The 21900-nt window shown below is 36.7% G+C and overlaps 1 gene segment (V, D, J or C); it reads left to right on the top strand.

The window, feature by feature from the left end:
- The first annotated feature begins 3184 nt into the window (after window positions 1-3184).
- Window positions 3185-3854, top strand: Igkvl16 (immunoglobulin kappa variable like 16). The segment is given in 2 exon segments: window positions 3185-3284; window positions 3409-3854. Coding segments are annotated over 2 exon segments (372 nt in total).
- Window positions 3855-21900: the final 18046 nt, after the last annotated feature.

Genomic DNA, 21900 nt, shown 5'->3' with positions numbered 1-21900 from the left:
AATGATTTTTTTCTAATTTCTGAAGTTTTTAGAATGTTTACATATCTGAGAATATCGATGCTTAAAAATAGAAGACATTTCTAAATGATGAATTTGAAGAAAAAACTCCTTGAAATACTGTCAAACTTAAAGCAGTTATAAGCCAAACTTATATAATCTTATTACCTGAATAAAATGTCCTTGTTATTATCATCAAGAGTTTTCAAAGTTGAGAAAGTTAAAGGACGTAGAAAGACATATAATCAGTAAGTCTATAAAAAAAAAGACGACAAAATGCAGCTTCCATACTATTTCTCCAGATTGATCTCAAAAGATCATGATAGACATTTAAAATTTTCAAGATGTGACATATTAGGTATGGTATGACTCTATTCAATAATTTTTTCTTTGTTTTTTGTTTCTTTGTTTGTTTTGAAAGACTCTGTGCAGTCTTATAAATGAGAGACTTATAAATGAGATGGTATATTACAGCTCTCCTATATTTATAGCCATGAAGAAATTGGCAGTTAACCAATGTAAATGTGAACTTCAGATTTAGGAAGTCTCTTTTCAGTTTTGTGAGAAAGATTTGAGGGCTTACACTTTCTTAACACTAAATAAGTATCACCTTTCCTTTGGTGTTCCAGTCATCAAGACATAGATCACAATCCAGGCACTGGATCAATGATAGTTAAATTAGCCCAGCCTTCTTATAGGTAATGCACTTTTTTCTCTGAGTGTTTTGCATATTTCTATGGATAAAAAATTTGAATGCCATTGATGATTAACCAGAAGTCCAAGACTTTGATCATAGATGGACTTTAGTGTTATTTGATCTAAGACAATGAACTGTGTTGGAAAATGTGCTTCCAAAGGATTATGAAGAATGGCTGATTTAGAGAGGTGACTCACCAAGTTCCAACCATTTTGTCACGTATCATATTTAGTAACATTAGAATATTCTGGGACTGTAGCCTCATGAAGGAAGTGAAGGTAGAGATAGTCATCTGAAAAACCTAGGTACTATATCAGTCTATCCACAAAGCAGAAGTGTGGCAAGTGAAGTCAAACATTTCAAGTAGTAAGAAAGGAGATAGTCTTCTCTGTTGAGTTACTCACGTGTGGGACCAGTTTAGCGCAAAGAGACATTGTAGTCAGCCAGCCACATTCCTGACCTTGGATCTAGGCAGCAATGAATTTAATCCTGACTTTCTGTAGAGAACAAATCAGGCCATAATTACCCTGTGTGTAAGTGTCTGTGCCACACTTTTATGAAACTGTATAATAAATTAGCATTTTGATGAACTTAGTTTATTGTTATGTTTTTATTGTTTAATGAAAGCATATATATATGGTGTCACTACACAAATTATGTTCATATAATAGTGCTATAATAACTAATAATATAATGTTATTAGTGCTATATGCAAACTTGTTATGTCTCTTGCACATAAGTACATCTCTTATATATCCCTGAGTGGAAACTCTATGGCTGGCTACTTCAGAGTCACTCTCCTCATGATTTTTTCAAATCAATCATTTTTTTAACCTATTCATTATCCTCTTGTTTCTGACAGCTTTCTTCTGTCTACCATCTTCAGGCCATGGGTGGGTGACTTCACCCAGTAAAATCTCTATTTCTGATAGAATGCTTCTCTGCACACGTAAAACTTTTTCCATTCAATATTTGATGGAAACTCACACTAAGTCAGGACACAGCTATAACTTCCCTTGTACACCTTCCACTTTTTCTTCTTTATATGCTTCTTTCATCACATATCTTAAATATTTCTGTCCAAAACTTAGACTGGTGTACATGTCCTTTAATATTTTGAAAGTATATGGTGCCCATAGCATATGAAAATTTTGGATCCACTATATATTTAAGGAGATGAATAATTATTTCTGAGAGAATACTCATGCAAATAGAATAAAATAGCTTGTGTTAAAATGGGGAAGAAGACAGGTGACATGATCTGAAGACTCAAAAGAACATTGGATATAGATATAATCCCAGATAAATCAAGAAAAGGTTATTGTATGTAAAGAGCAGAGAAAACCCATGCCACTGTGCCTAGACTATTGCGTAACTGAGTTACCAGAAATAAGTAAAGTGATATTGTTTACCAGAAAAGATGGGTTATTTATGTGAGATTCTGTCTTTATTTACAAACTACACCTTCTAGTATTATTCTCTTACTCTTCTGGGATCACTGTGAACAGGAAGTTCCAAGGTGAGTTGTGGTGCTCAGTCCAAAATGATACATCTGCAAAAGGTTTCCCTACCCAAAGCCCAGAAACATTAGGGGAAAGGAAATGGGAAGACAGATAGAGCCAGAGGATCAGGGGATTTTCTGTGAGGTTGTGTCTCAAAGTAACAATGGAAGCTACCTATAAAATATTGAAAATATGAGTACTCAAATGTGAGTTGAGCAAGGAGGACACCAATGAATGTGACAAACAGAATGGGCCACAGTCCATGAGGCTTCACATCTACAAAAAAAAATCACTATGAAGAAGAGGAGAAAGCTGTCAGCAGAAGTGGTGCTCTTCCCCAGGGAGGAGCATACCAATAGATTATTCAGGATGAAAAGATCAGTCCTGAAAACATACACAGAAGTAATGTTCTGTGGAGTCTAAAAGATATTGAGGAATGTGCCTGTGTTTGTGTGTGTGTGTGTGTGTGTGTGTGTAACAATATAAGTTCATAAAAAAATGGATAAAGAGGCCATGGATTTGAAAAAGAACAGGGATAAGTATAGAGGAGACCGGTAGTAAGGAAAGGGAAGAGAAAAATGTTCTAACTAAAATTCAGGCTCACAAACATAAGGAAAGGAAAATAAAAATGGAAGAAGCTCTATGGCTACAACGACATCTACACCTAACTTTGAAAGGGCAATGGAACAAATTATGTACTACCTAGAACAGTATGATATCTGAAAAAACTGGACATGGAGGAAAACACATGGTAACTCTGAATAGAACATGGTAGAAATCAAAACAATATTTCACTCATAGACTATGGCCCTTGTTTGTTATTCCAACAGTTACACATCCTCTACATGTAAACCTGTACTGTGTCTTAACTGGAGAATCAAGAGAGCAACATGTCTGTAATGTGTGCTGACCTGATGAATCCTGCAGCTGTGCCTACCCTTTGCTGATTTGCATATATCCAAAGCACTGGCATAAGGACTTCTTTATAATCAGGTCACACCCTGTGTTGGAGTCAGCCTCACACAGATCACACACAGACATGGGTGTGCCCACTCAGCTCCTGGGGTTGTTGCTGCTCTGGATTACAGGTAAGGAAAACAGCACTGAAAATATAATCAGCTTCCTGTAATCAATGTTGCTTTGTCTCCATGAAAATCCTCTTACAACACAGTTAATCATGTGTGGGTTTTTTTTTCAATTTTCCAATCTTAGATGCCATATGTGACATCCAGATGACACAGTCTCCAGCTTCCCTGTCTGCATCTCTTGGAGAAACTGTCTCCATCGAATGTCTAGCAAGTGAGGGCATTTCCAATGATTTAGCGTGGTATCAGCAGAAGTCAGGGAAATCTCCTCAGCTCCTGATCTATGCTGCAAGTAGGTTGCAAGACGGGGTCCCATCACGGTTCAGTGGCAGTGGATCTGGCACACGGTATTCTCTCAAGATCAGCGGCATGCAACCTGAAGATGAAGCAGATTATTTCTGTCAACAGAGTTACAAGTATCCTCCCACAGTGATTCAAGCCATGACATAAACCATGCAGGGAAGCAGAAGTGAGAGTACAGGGTGCCCCTAATGATTCTCTTGATGTCTCCAGCTGCTCAGCTGCGGTGTTTTTCTTTGCCAGGGAAAAGGGTCAATGTAGTGTTTTTACATAGGAGTCAGAGAAACTGTTCTGTGTCCTAAATCCTTGTTTCTTCCCCATGTCTATTATGGAAAGAAAGGAAGGGTTTACATTACTTATTAAAAAAGGAAAATAAAAACATTAAAATACCTGTTTGTGTGTAGCAGAATATTCGCAGTAGCGATTTCATTTAACAATGTTGTAAACATGCAACACACACACACACACACAGAGGGGGAGAGGGAAGGAGGGAGAGAAGGGAGGGGAGGAGAGACCTTCAGTTATTTTGGAAGAAAAAATTTATCTATTTATAGGATTAATATACTGAGGAAGAAGTCTGGGAAAATAGTTTAATGATTATGAACATTGACTGTTCTTCCAGGGGATCTGGATTCAAGTTCCAACATTCACTCGATAACTAGCTTTTGATAACTCGAATTCAAGGATTCTTTTTAAGCTGCTCTTCCTTCCTTTGAGTGAAGGAATTTGTGCCAGTGTTGAGGCAGGTAAGCAAACTGCATAGAGGTAAGGAAGAAAACACATTTAAATTGATTTCTTAAACCTAGGCCAGATTTATGTAGTTTGATCTCATTAACTATATTCCCAACAAATTTAAACATAGTATAGTTTTGGAAAATGTTTCCTGATGTAATACTACTCCTGGATGGAACACTACAAAGAAGTGTTATTACAGAGAAACTCAAACCAGGGTCCATGCTATTTCTTATATGAAGCTCAGTTTCAGAGATAGGTTACATGTACTATCTTAAGATGTAGGAAGTGTCTGTCATGTTTATGGTCAGATAGTATAAATGTCATCTGTGGTATTAGCCACCTGGGTGTTAGAGCTTGGGGGAGATAATTTAAGGATCACATATAATCCTTTCTATCCTATGTTTCCCTCCCTGGGAGATCTATGTTACTGAATCTAGTTTCTTTCTCTATTACTTGCTTCTCTGTGACTATGGATCATACCTTAGTTATAAGATATTCAATGACTTACTTTTCTATTTCTGTGATAAGACATCATAACCAAGGCAATGTATTTAAAAATAATTTAATAGGGGTGTTCTTACTTCCAGAGGATTAGTCCAGGACTAACATGGTGGGAATCATGGTAGTAGACAGTCAGAAATGGACCTTATGTAGTAGTTAATAACTTAAATCTTCTTCTACAAATAGGAGAAACAGAGAACCTGAGAGATTACTGGGAGTGACAGACATGAGCTGGATATATTTACTTATGAATTTTGATAAGCAAAATACAAATAAGGACAAGCATTCTTTGTACTCTTCAAGTACTTCCAAGTGACTGCAAGTGACTACATTAAAGATTGGATTTTCTATTCCTCACAGGAGGAATGTAATTTTGAACATTGTTTTCAGGGATTTTCTGAAATGTCATAGTATATCCAATGGAGATAGGTTCATAGAATATTGATTAAATTGTTTTCATTGGGCATAAAAAGCATTATTGCATGCTCAACCTATCACTGAGATACCTTTTCTGCCCTCAGAAATCAAATATATATTAAATGCTATGTCAGTAAAGCTCACAGAATTGGGTAAGTTATTGAATCATTTTGTGATGGATGTTTAGGTTATGCACAGTACCTTCAGGGCCAGTAATACTGCCCTGATGTTGTATGGGTAATTAGGTAAGCTGAGACACTAAGTGAGAATTGGTATGAGACAACGACCGTAGAGAATAGCAAAATTTTGTCAAAAATCCGCAGGAGAATTAAACATAGAGCCAGGACTGGTCAGTGTAGTATATCTGATTCCTTCTGACTGGATAGGGAGCCAGAACAATAGCCGAGGGAAGGTTGTCATTCCAGGATGGTGATGGCAAGGCAGTGGTCTCAGTCACAAGAATATGGAAAAGCAGGATAGATACAATTTAGGGAACCTCTGATCATTTTCCAATGAAATGAGGAAAAAATTCTCCTTAGTTTTATTTTCTGCAGTTCAATTTCATACATAAAATTACATGGGTGGTGCAAATAATTTAATAGTCAAGAAGGAAAATAGCTTGTGATCTTCATTTCACTTCTGAGTCTGTGCTGTAGTAGATGACTCTGTCCTGAATGGGAGAGTCTCAAGGAAAGCACACACTGAACCTGAACCTGGAGTTATAAAATACACAATACTACTCTAAGCCTCAAGTTTGAATATTTAATCTAGTAGAAAAAGAAGTGTATCTCTATTCTACTATGGGATAGTTGCAGATTCTGGGACAGTTTGAGTTTTTGAGGGGAAGCTACTCCTCCACTGTTTACATAATCCACAATTTTCCCTTCTTTTATTTACTTATATTTATTAATAATTTTATTATTTATTTTTTATTTACTTAATATTTATTAATTATTTTGAAATTTTATTTATTTATTTTTTAACACTTCAGATTTTATTCCCCTCCCAGTCTACCCTCTGACTGTTCCCCATCAACCCCGAATTCCCCACCCTACCAGACCTCTAAACTTGCCTGGGGCCTTGAGGGTTAGTTGCATCTTCTCTGATTGAACACAGACCAAGGAGTACTCTGCTGTATATGTGTTGGGGGCCTCATGTTAGCTGGTATATGCTACCTGTTTGGTGGTCCTGTGTCAGAGATCTTGGGGGCCGAGGTTAATTGAGGCTGCTAGTCCTCTTACATGGTGGCCATCAACTTCTTCCAGGTTTTTCCTAATTCAACCACAGGGGTGAGCACCTTTTATCCATTTGTTGGGTACTAATATCTGTATCTGACTCTTTCAGCTGCTTGTTCAGCGGTCTTTTGGAGAGCGGTCACGATAGGCCCCTTTTGTGAGTACTCCATATCCTCAGTAATAGTGTCCAACTTTTAGGATTCCTTTTGAACTGAATTCCGCATTGGGCCTGTTGCTGGACCTTCTTTTCCTCAGGTTCTTCTTGATTTCCATCTCTGCAGTTCTTTCAGAGAGGAACAACTAGAGGTGAGAACTTTGACTGTGGGATAGCAACCACATCCCTCTCTTGATGCCCTGTCTTTCTGCTAGAGATGGGCTCTAAAAGTTCCCTCTCCCCAGTGTAGAAATTTCCCCCAGCTCCCCTCTACGTTTTAGTCTTGAGATTCTCTCATCTTCCAGGTCTTTGGTTCTTTCTGAAGGGTCCCACAAACCACCTATCTCCAGAGGTTTCCTGTTTCCATTTTTTCTGCTTGCCCACAGAGCTTCACTCCTTTTATCCCACCCAGTACCTGATCATGTTCCTCTCTCCTGAAACCTTTACCCACGCAGCTCCCACCCTTCCTTTCTCTTTGCGATTGCTTTCTTGTCCCTCTCAAGTGGAATTCAGGCATTCTTACCTCGAACATTCAGTTTCTGGAACTTTTGAGATCTGTGGGCTGAAACTTAGTTATTCTGGTTTTTTGTTTGTTTGTTTGTTTTGTTTTGTTTTTTGGCTAATATATAATTATTAGTGAGTACATACCATGCATGTCCTTTGGGGTCTGAGTTACCTCACTTAAGATATTTTCTAGTTTCATCCATTTGCCTGCAAAACTCAGGATGTCCTTGTTCTTAATAACTGAATAATATTCCATTGTGTAACTGAACCACATATTCTGTATCCATTCTTCTATTTTGGGACATCTGGGTTGTTTCCAACTTCTCAAATAAGGCTACTAGGAAAATCGTGGAAAACATGCCCATACCCTTGTGGCCTGTTGGGGCATCCTTAGATATATTCCCAAGAGTGGTATTGCTGGGTCTTCAGGTAGATCGATTTCCAATTTTCTAAGAAACCTTCCGATTGATTTCTAGAGTGGCTGCACCAGTTTGTAGTCCCACCAGCAATGGAGAAATGTTCCTCTTTCCCTACATCCTTGCCAAGATCTGCTGTCACTTGAGGCTGTGATCTTAACTATTCTGATTGGAGTAAGGTGGAATCTCAGGATCGTTTTGATTTGCATTTCTCTGTTCATTAAGTACTTTGAACATCTCTTTGGGTGCTTCTCAGCCATTCCAGATTCTTCCATTGTGAATTTTCTGTTTAGTTCTATACCACATTTTGATTGAGTTCTTTGTTTTGTTTTGTTTTTGTTTTTGTTTTTGGTTTTGGTGTTTTTTTTTTTTTTTTGGTTGTTAACTTCTTGAGTTCTTTATATATTTTGGATATTGGCCCTTCATTGAATGTGGGGTTAATGAAGAATTTTTCCCCAATCTGTAGGCTGCCAATTTGTCTTATTGACAATGTCTCTTGCCTTACAGAAGGTTTCCAGTTCCATGAGGTACCATTTATCAATTATTGATCTTAGAGTATGAGCCATTGGAGTTCTGGTTAGGAAATTTCTCCCTGTGCCAATAAGTTCAAGGCTTTTTCAACATTCTCTTCTATTACATTCAGTCTACTTGGATTTATGTTGATGTCCTTGATCCTTTTGGAATTTGAGCTTTGTGTAGGATGACCAATACTAGTCTATTTTCATTTTTCAATATGTAAACAGCAAGTTAGAACATTATAATTTATTGAAGATGCTTTCTTTTTGCCAGTATATATTTTTGGCTTCATTGTCAAAGATCAAGTGTGCATGCATGTATGGTTTTATTTCTGGGTCTTCAATTCTATTCCATTGATCAATGTGTCTGTATGTGTACCAAATCTGTGCAGTTTTTATCACTATTTGTTTGTAGTATAACTTGGGATCAGGAATGGTGATTCCCCCAGAAGTTCTTATATTGTTGTGTTGTTTTGTTATTCTGTGTTTGTTTCTGGTTTTGTTTTTGGATTTGGCTTTTATTGTTAGTTTTTTGGGGTTTTTTGGGGGGTTTTTGTTGTTGCTGTTTTGTTTTTTGCCTTTCCAGATAAACTTAAGAATTGACCTTTCAATGTAGTTGAAGAATTCGGTTGGAATTTTGATGGGGTTTGCATTGATTGTACAGATTGCCTTTGGTAGCATAGCCATATTTAGTATGTTTATCCTGCCAGTCCATTAGCATGGGAGACATCTCCATTTTCTGAGTTCTTCTTTGATTATTCTTTTGAAAAACTTGAAGTTATTTTCAAACAGATCTTTCACTTATTTAATTAGAGTTATCCCAACATATTTTATTATTATTTGTGGCTACTGTAAAGATATTGCTTTCTATTTTCTTATTCAGCCTGTTAAAAATTTGTATAAAGGAAGGCTACTGATTTGAGTTAATTTTATATCCAGCCACATTGCAGAAGTTGTTTGTCAACTGGAGAAGTTCAAAGGTAGAATTTTTGGGGTCGCTTATATACTATCATATCACCTGCAAATAGAGATACCTTTATTTCTTCATTGCCAATTTGAATCCCCTTGATTTATTTGTTGTCTTATTGTTCTAGCTAGCACTTCAAATACTATATTGAATAGATATGGGGAGAGTGGGCATCCTTGTTTTGTCCCCGATTTTAGTGGGATTGCTCCAAGTATCTCTCCATTTATTTTGATATTGGCTGTTGGTTTGCAGTAAATTGAGTTTATTATGTTTAAGTATGGACCTTGAATTCCTGACATTCCAATACTTTTAACATGAAAGGGTGTTTTTTTGTCAAATCTTTTTATGCATCTAAGGAGATGATCATGTAATTTTTTTCTTGAGTTTGTTTATATAGTGAATCCTTAATGGATTTTTCATATATTGGAACAAACTTGTATCCATGGGATGAAGCCTACTTAATCCTAGGCAATGGTGGTTTTGATGTGTTATTGGATCCAATTTTCAAGGATTTTATTAATTTTGCTTTAAAATTCATTAAGTGAAATTGGTCTGAAGTTCTCTTTTTTGGTAAGTTCCTCGTGTGTTTTAGGGATCAGAACTTTTGTGACTTCATAGAATGAATTGGATAATATTCCTTCTGTTTGTATTTTATGAAATAGTTTGAAGAATATTGGGTATTGGGTCTCCTTTGAAACTCAGGTGAAATTCTGTGTTAAATTGAACTGGCCCTGGCCCTTTTTGGTTGGGAAATTTTAATGACTTCTATTTTCTTATAGGATTTGGGCCTGTTTAGATAGTTTACCTGCTCTTTATTTAACTTTTGTATGTGGTATCTGTCTATAAAACCATCCATTTCATCTAGATTTTTCAGTTTGTTAAGCATTGGCGTTTGTAGTGGAATCTGATGATTTTTTTTTAATTTCCTTCATTTTTGTTTTATGTCTCCTTTTCATTTCTGACTTTGATAATTTGGATACTTCCTCTGGGCCATTTAGTTAATTTGGCTAGGGGTTTATCTATCTTGTTGAAAGTCTCAAAGAACCAGTTTTTGGTTTTGCTGATTCTGTCTATTGTTCTCTTTGCTTCTATTTGGTTGATTTCAATCCCAAATTTGAGGATTTCTTGCCTTCTACTCCTCTTGGGTGAGTTTGCTTTTTTTTTTTCTTCTAGAACTCTCAAATGTGCTGTTAAGGTATGATCTCTCCAGTTTCTTTATCAGTCCACTTAGTGCTATGAATTTTTTTCTTAGCACTGAACACTGCTTTCACAGTGTCCAGTAAGTTTGGGTATGATGCGTCAACATTTTATCTTGGTATGATAGGCTTATGGATGGGAAAGTGGGAGAGGGAATAACATTTGAAATGTAAATAAAGCATACCCAATAAAAATGTAAAAGAAAAAGTAAATTATTTCATGTGATTTAATATAACATGGAAATCTAGTAAGTACTTATATTTATATGTATTCCAATTTGTAGGAGGTATGAATCCAGAAACACTGGCCGGTGGCTTAAAGAGGCCCACTTATACACAACAGTAACTTCTGTGCCTGCTACCACCTAATGCCTTACTGATACCTTGAAACAAATAATGACAAGGCACATGAATAGAACAACAAATCAGATGGTGTCACCTACATGGATCAAGGAGTCATGGGCCAAAAGGGCCCAGGTGGAGGGTATAAAGGTTGAACAGTTCCTGGAATAAATATGTCTGGTTTTGCCACTTGCCTGACTCCTACATTTGGTTTTATTGACTCTGAGCCTTCATGCCCACACCCCAGTAGTCTTTGTCAGGTTCTCAAGCAACAGCATTGTATGTCCTTTAAAAGTATTTATAGTCATTTTGTACATACAGAAGGGGCGATGGAAATCACTTATTGGACAATTGCTTAGAATTTTCAAAAAGTACAGAAAGAAGGCAATTTTCAAAAAGGCAAAAAGAAAGGAAGAAAAGGAGGAGAAAAAGAAAAATGAAGGAGCAGAACATGCTTAAAAGAATAAATAAAAATTGTATGGAACTTCAAGAAAATGATGACTAGATTGTGTCTATTATTATAGAAGTATTTGAAGTCAGTATATTACTGTGACCAAGCACAGCACTGTGACACACTCAATGTAATTTTCACGCAAAATGTCTAATGGTAGATACCATGCATCAGGACCCTCAGTGGGCAAGTAAGATTCCTGGAGATAGCCTATCCTCTTCCTTAGCGGCCATGAGTGCACACTAGTGTACCTTTCAACAACCTTTATCATTCTGACTTGCTTTTTCTGTGAGAAAAAAATGAAATCTTAATAGGTTTTATGAATTAGGAAAATTGATTCTGCTTAATATGATTAAACTGAATAATTTTTCAAAATTCAAGATTCTTATAATTGAGAATATCATATATGGATACAATGTATCCGATATTCTCATTTCCCTACTCTTCCTTGAATTAGCAAATCTACTATTCATGTCTTACACCCTCATTTCATTTTAACATAGAAATATAGGTAAACACTGTATCCAATATACCCTCCACACTTCATCGAATGTGAATTCATCATATATTCATAGATATAGGAACACCCCCTGGAGCAACCATGGTAAATTTATCATAGACAACAATCTTAGAGAATACTGTCTTTCCCTCCCTTGTAAGCCATCACCTATCAAAATTTCATCAGCAAGTGGTATAGGCTCAGGAGTCCCTCCCACTTCATGCTTCATTGCTCCTGGGCTTAATCTCACTCAGGTCTTATAGAGGCAGCCACAAAATGTTATTACTTTATGAAAGCAGTAGTCTTATCCAATCTAGAAGACTGTTTTGCTCTTTCTTTCTCACCTTTATCTCTTATAGTCCACAAGCTTTTGTGATCTATAGAAATTTCATTTGATTGTTTTAAAACCTATTTTAAATTTTTGTAGTCTGTTGCTAATATCACCTTTTGCTAATATCACCTTTCCCAGAGAAGACACAGGTTCATCAGTGTGGCCTAGGGCTCTCAGTCTCAGCTCTGCATGTCCTATTATTTGCCTCAGGGAAAAATGGGAATAGGAAAAATGTTTCCCAGGCTTTCCTTCTTTAGGAGGACTCCAGAGAGTGCTCAGAGCTTTTCTTCCTACTACTCATGGGCCTGAGAGATATGTCTTTGATAAAAACAGATCTTTAACAAACAACAACTTCCTTGGAAAATCATAATGTGCAATTTATATATTGAACAAATTCTGTATTTCTATTAGAATTTTCATATATACTAAATTCTAAATTAACACAGTGTTCTAATTCAGTTTTAAGCCATGCCAGTTCTTTATAGTGACAAGAGAATCAACATCAATTTCAGAAATAGTCCCATGAGAAACCAGGTTTCTTTGTTAAACATAGATGCCATGTCACTGTTGGCATATCCTCTCCCCTAGGGACAGACAAGGCACCCAGTTAGGGGAACAGCATCCACAGACATGCAACAGAGTCAGAGAGATGGGGAAGAGAGGAAAGGTTGTAATTGTTCTTGTTTACATCTTCAAAGACACCACTTCCATATTTGCTATGTTCACTCTTCCAGGGAATGTGACTTTGATGCCAAAGCTTCATACTCAAGGTAATTGATTGATAAGGCCATCTTTCCCTTTCCTAATTTGTTTTCTTGTCCCAACTTCATAATAAATCATTTTCTATGTGTTTACATAGCCAATAATATCATGATCAGCCGAATCATATAGAATTACTACAGATTAAAGTAAAGATTTGATCTATGAGCATTTTCCAGCAAAGAAAAAAGCTCAGCCTGAGGAAGAACAGAGCCAAACTACCTGTAGAGAAATGTAATCTATAGTGGAGTCATAGCCTATTTTCTGGAGCTGTTTTGCATCCTATATTTATCAAGCCTTAAGATGGTTATGATTATGAAACAGGTAATGATAGAAAATAAGTGAGCAAGCTGAAACTCCACTTGTCCTGGTCTATATACACAAAACAAACACATACACATACACACACACACACACACACACACACACACACACACGCGCGCGCGCGCGGGCGCGCGCACACACACGCGCGCGCACACAAATGCACACCTCTAGAGATACATTAGCAACCTAGAACTCTCACATAAATGCAGTTGCTATTATCCTTGATATTAGCAACAGGAATAAGTTTATCTCCTTAGAATCCTCCTGGTAGCACCTTATTTGTAATCAAACACATTCTAGAATACATTTGAAAATCTAAATCAACAGGCAGAAACAGCCTATAGTGGTTTTGAAGACAAGGATAAATTATATCCTCTAAGTGAAGTCTGTATAGGCACACTCCAATTAACTCTCTCCTGACAATGTATAATTAGACATGAATAAGTTGAACAAAGATAAATTTTGGAAATGGATATCTATAGTAAGACTCTCAGTGAAAATAGGGAACCACCCCTGTTGAAACCCTAATACCTATTTCACATTTTTGAATAATAATAATAATAAAAGCATTGAAGAATAATCAGGGTCCTATAATATCCTTACACGTGACATGCAGTAAAATCTGCCAGTGTATTCCATTCACTTTAAATAAGGTTTCTGTGCTAATTTATAACCTTTATGCACTTTCTTCATTGATTTTTATTTTTCATTCAAAATAGACTTTTCATAAAATGGCTTTTGACCATATTTTTATGTTTTATAATTTTTAATAAATCCTTTTACAGTGTTCCTTCCAGCTTTAGACCATTTATGTTCCAAGATATGCAAATAGTCTTTATATTTTAATGTGCTTTAAGTAGCACAATGGCTGAATAACTGCATAAACTTCCTGTTATTAGAATCTGCCTCCCAGAGATAACTCTGAGTTTTTCATCACTAATTGTTGTGTTCTCTCTTGTCCACTCTTGAGCTAATGGAGCAGGGCTTCGGGTTGAGTTCTCTTGGCCCCTAAGAATGGCAGCTCTGCTTCTCCCTACCTACAGCATGTTATTACCTTTCCATGGTGGCCTCCTCTTCTCTCACTTTCCTTGCTCTCCTCCTGCTCCCAAGTTCAGGAAACCTAATTCATGAATACTTCTCTTCTCATTATGTGTTGGCTGCTTGCATTTTTTGTTTCTCAATTAGAATTAACTCGGGGTAGGTTCCCAGAAGCTATGAGAAGTCTCTCTCTTTCAAATAGATTTGAGAACTCAAGAGTATAAGCAGCTACATTTTTCCTTCTTCCAAACCCTTTGAGATCCTCCACACCTCTCATACCATCCAAAGCCACACACTTTCTGAGCATAGACCCCTTTAAAAATTGTCCTCTGTTTCTAAGAGAAACCATATTCTGCTTCCTTTCTGAATCATTCCTGTTTATTGAGAATCATATAATTTAGTGAGGACTGAAGAAATTGTTCAGAGAGTAGAGTGATTAAAATTTTTGCTTTCTGAAGTTTATATATATATGTATATATGTATATATATGTATATATGTATATATATGAAAATACTCAAAAAATGAAGAAATTTCTAATGATGTGTATGAAGACAAAACTTCTATAAATAGTGCCAAACTTAAAGCAGTTAGTGATGTGTTTAAAAAGATAAAGAGAGGATATGTCCCAGGGTTTGGTGTGTGTGTGTGTGTGTGTGTGTGTGTGTGTGTGTGTGTGTATGTGTGTGTGGGTGTGTGTGCTTGTGTGCTTGTATATAAATACATAAGTATGTATAAAAACAATGGTAAAAGAGGTTGTGAATTTGAAACAGAACCGGAATGAATTTTGGGGGAGACTTGCAATAAGCAAAGGTTAGGGAAAAATATTATTAATTAAAATTCAAGTTCACAACAAACATAGGGGAAAAATCCAGAAGAAGTTATATGGTCACAATAAAGTCTACAACCAACTTCGAATGAACAATGGAACCAGTTAGGTACTCCCTGGGACGATATGATATCTAAAACACCCTGACATGGAGGAAAGCACAATCAAACCCAACATAGATTATAAATCATAGACTGAGAAAAAGATGCCACTCACAGACTATTGTTGATATTTGTGGTTCAAAGAGAAGCACATTCCTAACAGATAAATCTGTCCTGACTCTCAGTCGGAGACATAAGAGAACCACAGGCCTTTACTGAGCTACTGAGCTGATTAGTTCGAAGCTGTACTTACATTGATTGCTGATTTGCATGTACCCAAAGCACAACCTACTGATATGAGAACTTCTTCATGGTTAGGTCTCACCCTGCGGTGGAATCAGTCTTACAGAGACCACACAAAGACATGAATGTGCCTTCTCAGCTCCTGGGGTTTCTGTTGCTGTGGCTTACAGTTAAAGAAGGCAATTTAGGAAATTTTTTCAGCTTTTAGTAGTCAGTGCTACTAGTTTTCAGTAAAATCCTCTGTGAGATAATTAATCATATGGGGATTTGTTTTCAATTTTTCAATCTCAGATGTCAGACATGACATCCAGATGACTCAGTCTCCAGCCTCCCTGGCTGTATCTCTGTGAGAAAGTGTCACCATCACATATCAAACAAGTGAGAACATTTACAAGTATTTAGCATGGTATCAGCAGAAACCAGGGAAATCTCCTCAGCTCCTGATCTAGGATGCATCCAGCTTGCTAGATGGGGTCCCATCGCGGTTCAGAGGCAGTAGGTCTGGCACACAGTATTCTCTCGAGATTAACAGTTTACAGCCTGAAGATGTTCAAACTTATTACTGTCAAAGTGCTTTTAGTACCCCTCCCACAGTGATTCAACCCATGACACAAACCGCCCAGAGAAGCAGGAATGAGAATGCTGGCTGCCTCAAATGTTCCTTTTGGTGTTTAGCTGCTCAGCTACTTAGAGTGCTTCACGTTGCATGGCTTAAAGGGCAATGGGAAGTTTTTGTATAATAGTAAGAGAAAATTTTCTGTCTTTAATTCCTTTCTTTTTTACCCAGGCTTAGTTTCAAAACAAGGAAATGCGTTACATGAGTAATAAAAAAGCAAAAAGAAAACAAAACAAAAATACCTGTTTATGTGTAGCAGTTTTATGGCAACAGCTGAGATTCATTCAGCATGGTTGTACACACACACACACACACACACACACACACACACACACACACACACACACACCACTCAGGTTGCACTATATTGGCAAGAAAAATGTATCTATTTATAGGATTAATACCCTGAGGAAGAAGTCTGTTTAAATGGTTTAATGATTAAAAATATACAGAGGATCTGAATTTAAGATGTACTACTAACTTGATTTCTAGCTTTTGATAACTCCAAATCAGAGATTTTATAAACCACTCTTCCTGTGTTTGGACAAGGGAAATGCTGCCAGTGTCCATGCATGTAAGCAAGCAGCAAAAAAAAAATGATGAAGAAAGCTCGGTTTAAATTTACTTTTTCATCCTGGATCAGACTGGAGGAGTCTGATCTCACTCAGAGTATTTCCATGAAATTTAAACATAGTATAGTTTGGGAGGAAAAAAGTTTCCTGGTTTAATACAATCCTGGGTACACAAAGAAATGTTATTACATAGAAACTCAACCCAGGATACATGTCGTTTCTTACAAGAACATGAGTTTTAGAAATAAACTAACTGTACTATCCTAAGAGGTAAAGGAAGGGTCTGGCATGTTTCTGGTCATACAGATGGGATGGATGTCATTTGTGCTATTAGCCACCTGGTTATTAAAGCTTGGAGGAGGCTCTGGCTATAGAGTAAATGTAAGTTACCCTAACTAGTTTCTTCCTCTATGCCTTACTTTTCTATGTCTATGAATCATACCTTAGTTATTATTTATTTAAGGATGTACTTTTCTATTGCTGTGAAAATACAACATAGCCAAATTAATTTGTCAAGAAAGAATTTAGTTGGGGAGGTCTCAATTCCAGAGCCTTAGTCTAGGAGTAACATGGTGGCAAGCAAGATAGCAAGCAAGAAGGAATGGACCTGATGTGGTAATTAATAACTTAAATATGTAGCTACAAATAGGAGACACAGAGAGGCAAAGCGATAACTGGGAGTGGCTTGAGCTTTTGTAACCTCATCTTACACATAAAATGAAAGTGAATATATAATATCCTTTCATTGGTGATCATTGACCAATATCAGATGGATATAGTTGCTTATGATTTTTGATAAGCAAGACACAAATAAGACCAAATATTCTTTGTCTGTCTGAGTAAACTCATTGTTTTCAAGTGAATACCCTTGATGTTCTATTCCTGACAGGAGGAACATACTTGTAAATCTTGTTTTAAGGAATCTTCTGAAATGACATCATATATCCAATGGATATTGGTACATAGAACATTTTTGGTTTGTTTTTGAGCATAAAAAAGCATTATCACAGGCTGGATCTACCATTTAGATATACTTTTTGACATCAGGATTAAGACAAAAATGGAATCTATGTGAAATGCTATGTCAGCAAAGCTCACAGAGTTGTGTATTGAAACATTTTGTGATAGAGATTGACCTCATGAACAGTTCTGCCAAGGTCAACAACACTGCAGAAGTTTATATTGTGAGGTTTAATTAGGTGAGCTGAGAAACTACATGTGAATTTGTATGAGCAACGACTGTAGAGAATAGCAAAGTTCTGGCAAAAGTAAGCAGGTTAATTAAACATAGAACCAGGCCTGGGCAGAACAGTATACCTTGATTCCTTTTGGTTGGATAGGAAGGAAGAACAATAGCAGAGGGAAGGTTATCATGCCAGGATGGTTATATCAAGGCAGAGGTCTAATTCAGAAGAATATGGTAAATATGGTAAATATGTCTTCAATTTGTGGAATTTTGAATTTTGAGTGAGTAGATAATTGATTGTATCTATCCTTAATGGAAATTGCTCAGCTCTGTGATTCTAATCACAAAAATCCATACAGATTTTGAAATTTCTAGTAAAAATGTTGTAAGTTTAAATATTAGATTCTTCTAAAGCTATTTCAAACACTCCTACATTATATACATAATTTCTTTCAACTGCCTCTCCTAAAACTAATATCAAGGCTCTTATTTATTTGCATTCATTCATTCATTCATTCATTCATACATTCATTCACTCACTCTTTTACTCATTGGATCAATCCCATGTGTAAATTTATCACAATTTATCACTATGTCTTACATATTTACATTTCTACACATATAGATGATATCTCTTATTATGCTTTTGTGACGTGTCTCACACAATTTTAGAGTAACTCATACATACAGCGAAACTCCATATGTTAATTGTATCCCCATTCCACTTCTTTTGCTTTGACAGTCTTGACCCACAGTAACAACACTCTTAATTTGGAAGGGCTCACTCTGAACTTTGTTGTGCCTATAATTTTCTGTAAAGAGTTTCTAACAGTATTCCTGAATATAAATTTATTCACATTCATTATGTTCTATTGTACTAAAGACATACATTGAGGAGTTTGTTTTCTATGATAAATAAACAATGCAGTTGTGGTAAAACTATGAAAATTTAGAAGGCATAGCAGATCTAAAGCTATGAATTAACATTTTACCAAAAAGACTTTCATATCTGTAGAAAATGGCTTGCTTTACTCTTCAATGGAGAACAGTAATAATCTGTATTGTCTAGTAATACTAGGCATAGTTGCATGTAATTTTAGGCAGAGATGTGAAGGAGATACAGTTTCCTCACATGAGAATAGATGAAATCCTAACTATGCATACTTGCAATGAGAGAAATTCTAAATATATTAGCTGCAGATCACAAGTTTGGGAATTGCACAGGCTGCTCTGTATTATAACTCATATGTTTCCTTTTTAGTGTTTTGGTTCTTATTGTGCTTCTGTTTCTTACTAAGTATGTCATTAAAATAGAGCAAACAAAAGACACTAGCAAAAATCGTTGCTGAACGTTTTTGTGTTTCTAATATTATATTATGTGAATAGTCTCTGTTCTATATAAAGCTGTAGCATAGAAAGCTTGCATTACCACTAGAATTACTCACATTGAGACACTTGAGGTTTCAGACATTGCAAACTTAGCTTAGATGAACAAGCCTGGTTGTTTTGTTCAACTAACAAAATCCTTAATGACTTCATATACGCTGTTCAAAATCAGTGCAAGTGTCAGTGTCACAGGGGACAAGCTGAAGTATGATGGCTCCTTTTCATCTCCCCACGTTTATTCTGAGGCTCCTCTTGCTTTCACTCCCATGTAAGGAAGGATGCCCACATGGAATTAAATAGCCCACATTACCAGTGCTGTTCAAATCTACAGATAATTTTACCAGTTAGCATGATTTACAGAACTCATTTGTTATGTTTACAAACTCAGGTACTTAAGGTACAAGTGTGCTGACTCAATTTCCGTCATCTCTTTCTGGATCATTGGAAGAAAGTATTGTTATCCACTGTATGACCAGACAGCACATTACCAATAATATATCTTTGTTCCAGGAGAAACAAGGGCATGCTTCTAAGCTCCTGTACTATGATGCATCAAACAAGAATGGGGTCCCCTCAAGGTTAACTGGCAGTGTGTAAGGGACTGAAAATTCACCCTCAATATCAATAGTGTACCATATGAAAAATTTTAAAGCTATTACTGTTACCAAGATGATGAGTTTCCTCCCACAATGTTACAATACAAGTCATAATAAAACCCTTCAAAGAAGTAAAAGATTTGGTTAGGATGCCCAGCCATTCTTTTCTGTTTCACCATCTGTGGATAGTATTTTTTTGATATATCCAAGCTTGAAAAGCCATTTTGAGGTTTTAATAGAAGTAGTCATGGCATCTTCTTGACCTTGGCATCTCCTATGCCTTGGCAGCAAAACATTTTGTCATGTTGACACTGATTAAATTCATAAAACCTGGTCACTTATAAGGACCACCTCATCAAAATCATTTTGCAATCACCCAGGCCAGGCTATTGCTTCATCTTACTACAATTTTATCTCAGGCTCCTCTGAAGACTCTACAATCTAAAGGCCTTCCAGGAGTTGTGCTGCACATATGGCATGAGGTAAGGAATATCTCCTGCACCCCCTCCCACACAAAACAATTATAGCAGCTTGAAATCCCAAGGGTCTCAGTGTAATCAGGGCCCATCACTCCCTCCAATCTCCTCACTCACAATTCCACTCCCCTTATGACCTATACCTACCATAGGGGCAAATCAACAGCTTTTCTGCTCTTCTAAAGACCACAGAGTCTGAAGGCCTCTCAGGAGCTCTGCTGCATTCAGGGAAACAGGTAAGGGACCCTCCCAAACAAACAAAGCAGCTGGGAGCTACAGGCAGCCCAGGAAACACAGGACCCATCCTCCCCCACTTGAACTCTATCACCACTTCTGTCCTATGACTTCCACCAGGGCATATCATCAGCTTGACTATTCCTATAAAGACCTTGATATCTGAAGGCCTCCCAGGAGTTCTTCTGCACTCATAGCAATAAAAGCCATGGTCTGAAGATCCCCTAGGTGAACAGCTATATTCAGAGAAACAGCTTGATTTTCCTCTGAAGACACAAAAGTTAGAAGGCCTCCCAGGAGGTCTGTTTCAACAAGAGCCACAGGCTTTCAAGGAGACCTGCAGGAACCCAGAGATACAGTAGGTAGGCTCCAGAGAGAGACACTCAACCCATCTAACAACAGAGATACCCAGATGGCTAGAGTCAAGTGTAACTCCATAAGCAACCAAAGCCAATATACACTGGCATCACCAGAACTCAGTTCTCATACCACAGCAAGACTTGGCCACATCAATACACCTGAAAATCAGGATACTGACCTAAAATCTCATCTCATGAAGATACTAGAATACTTAAAATAGGATATAAATAATTTACTGAAAGAAATACAGGAAAACACAGTAAACAGATGGAAGCCCTTAAAGAGGAAACAAATAAATTCCTTAAAGAAATACAGGAAACACAGGCAAACAGGTGAAAGAATTGAACAAAGTTGTCAAAGACCTAAAAGTAGAGGTAGAAACAAGAAAGAAAGCACAAATGGAGACAATCCTGGAAAGGGAAAACCTAGGAAAGAGGTCAGGAAATACATATGACAGCATCACCAACAGAATACAATAGACAGAAGAGAGAATCTCAGGCATAGAAGATACCTTAGAAGGTATTGACACAATGGTCAAAGAAAATTCAGAACATAAAAAAAAAATACTAACAAAAAACATTCAGAAAATCCAGGACACAATGAAAAGTTCTAAATCTAATATAATTGAAGTAGAAGAGAGTGAAGATTCCCAGCTCTAAGAACCTCAAAACACCTTCAACATATTCATAGAAGAAAACTTCCCCAACTTAAAGAAAGAAATGGCCGTAAATGTACAAGAAACATATAGAACACCAAAATGGACCGAAAAGACAAACCTCTCATCACAAAATCAAAACACTAACAAAACACAGAACAAAGAAAGATTATTAAAAGCTGTAATGGACAAGTGTCAAGTAAAATATAAAGGCACGCTTATCAGAATAACATTAGATTTCCAACAGAGACACTAAAATCCAGAAGAACGGAACAGAGACCATGCAAATCCTAAGAGAACACAAATGCCAACCCAGGCTACTATACCCAGTAAACCTCTCGAACAGCATTGATGTAGAAACCCAAGTACTCCTGGAGAAAACCAAATTTAAACAATATCTATATCAAGCCAGGCCTACAGAGGATTCTAGAAGGAAAATTCCAACAAATGTAGGGTATCTACACCAAAGAAACAGCAAGATATTAACAACAAAGCCAAAAGGACAGAATCACATACACATATTGCCATCTACAACAACAAACATAACAGGAAAGTAGCAATCATCTGTCTCTAATATCTCTCAGCATCAACAAACTCAATTGCCTAATTAAAAAACATAAACAGACTAGATAAGCACAAACAGGATTCAGTATTTTGCTGCACATAATAAATACACATTAATT

The sequence above is a fragment of the Rattus norvegicus genome, chromosome 4, assembly GCF_036323735.1.
Source record: "Rattus norvegicus strain BN/NHsdMcwi chromosome 4, GRCr8, whole genome shotgun sequence".
Lineage (NCBI taxonomy): Eukaryota > Metazoa > Chordata > Mammalia > Rodentia > Muridae > Rattus > Rattus norvegicus.
The sequence above is the reverse complement of the archived record's forward strand: the minus strand, read 5'-3'. Positions and strand labels throughout refer to the sequence as shown.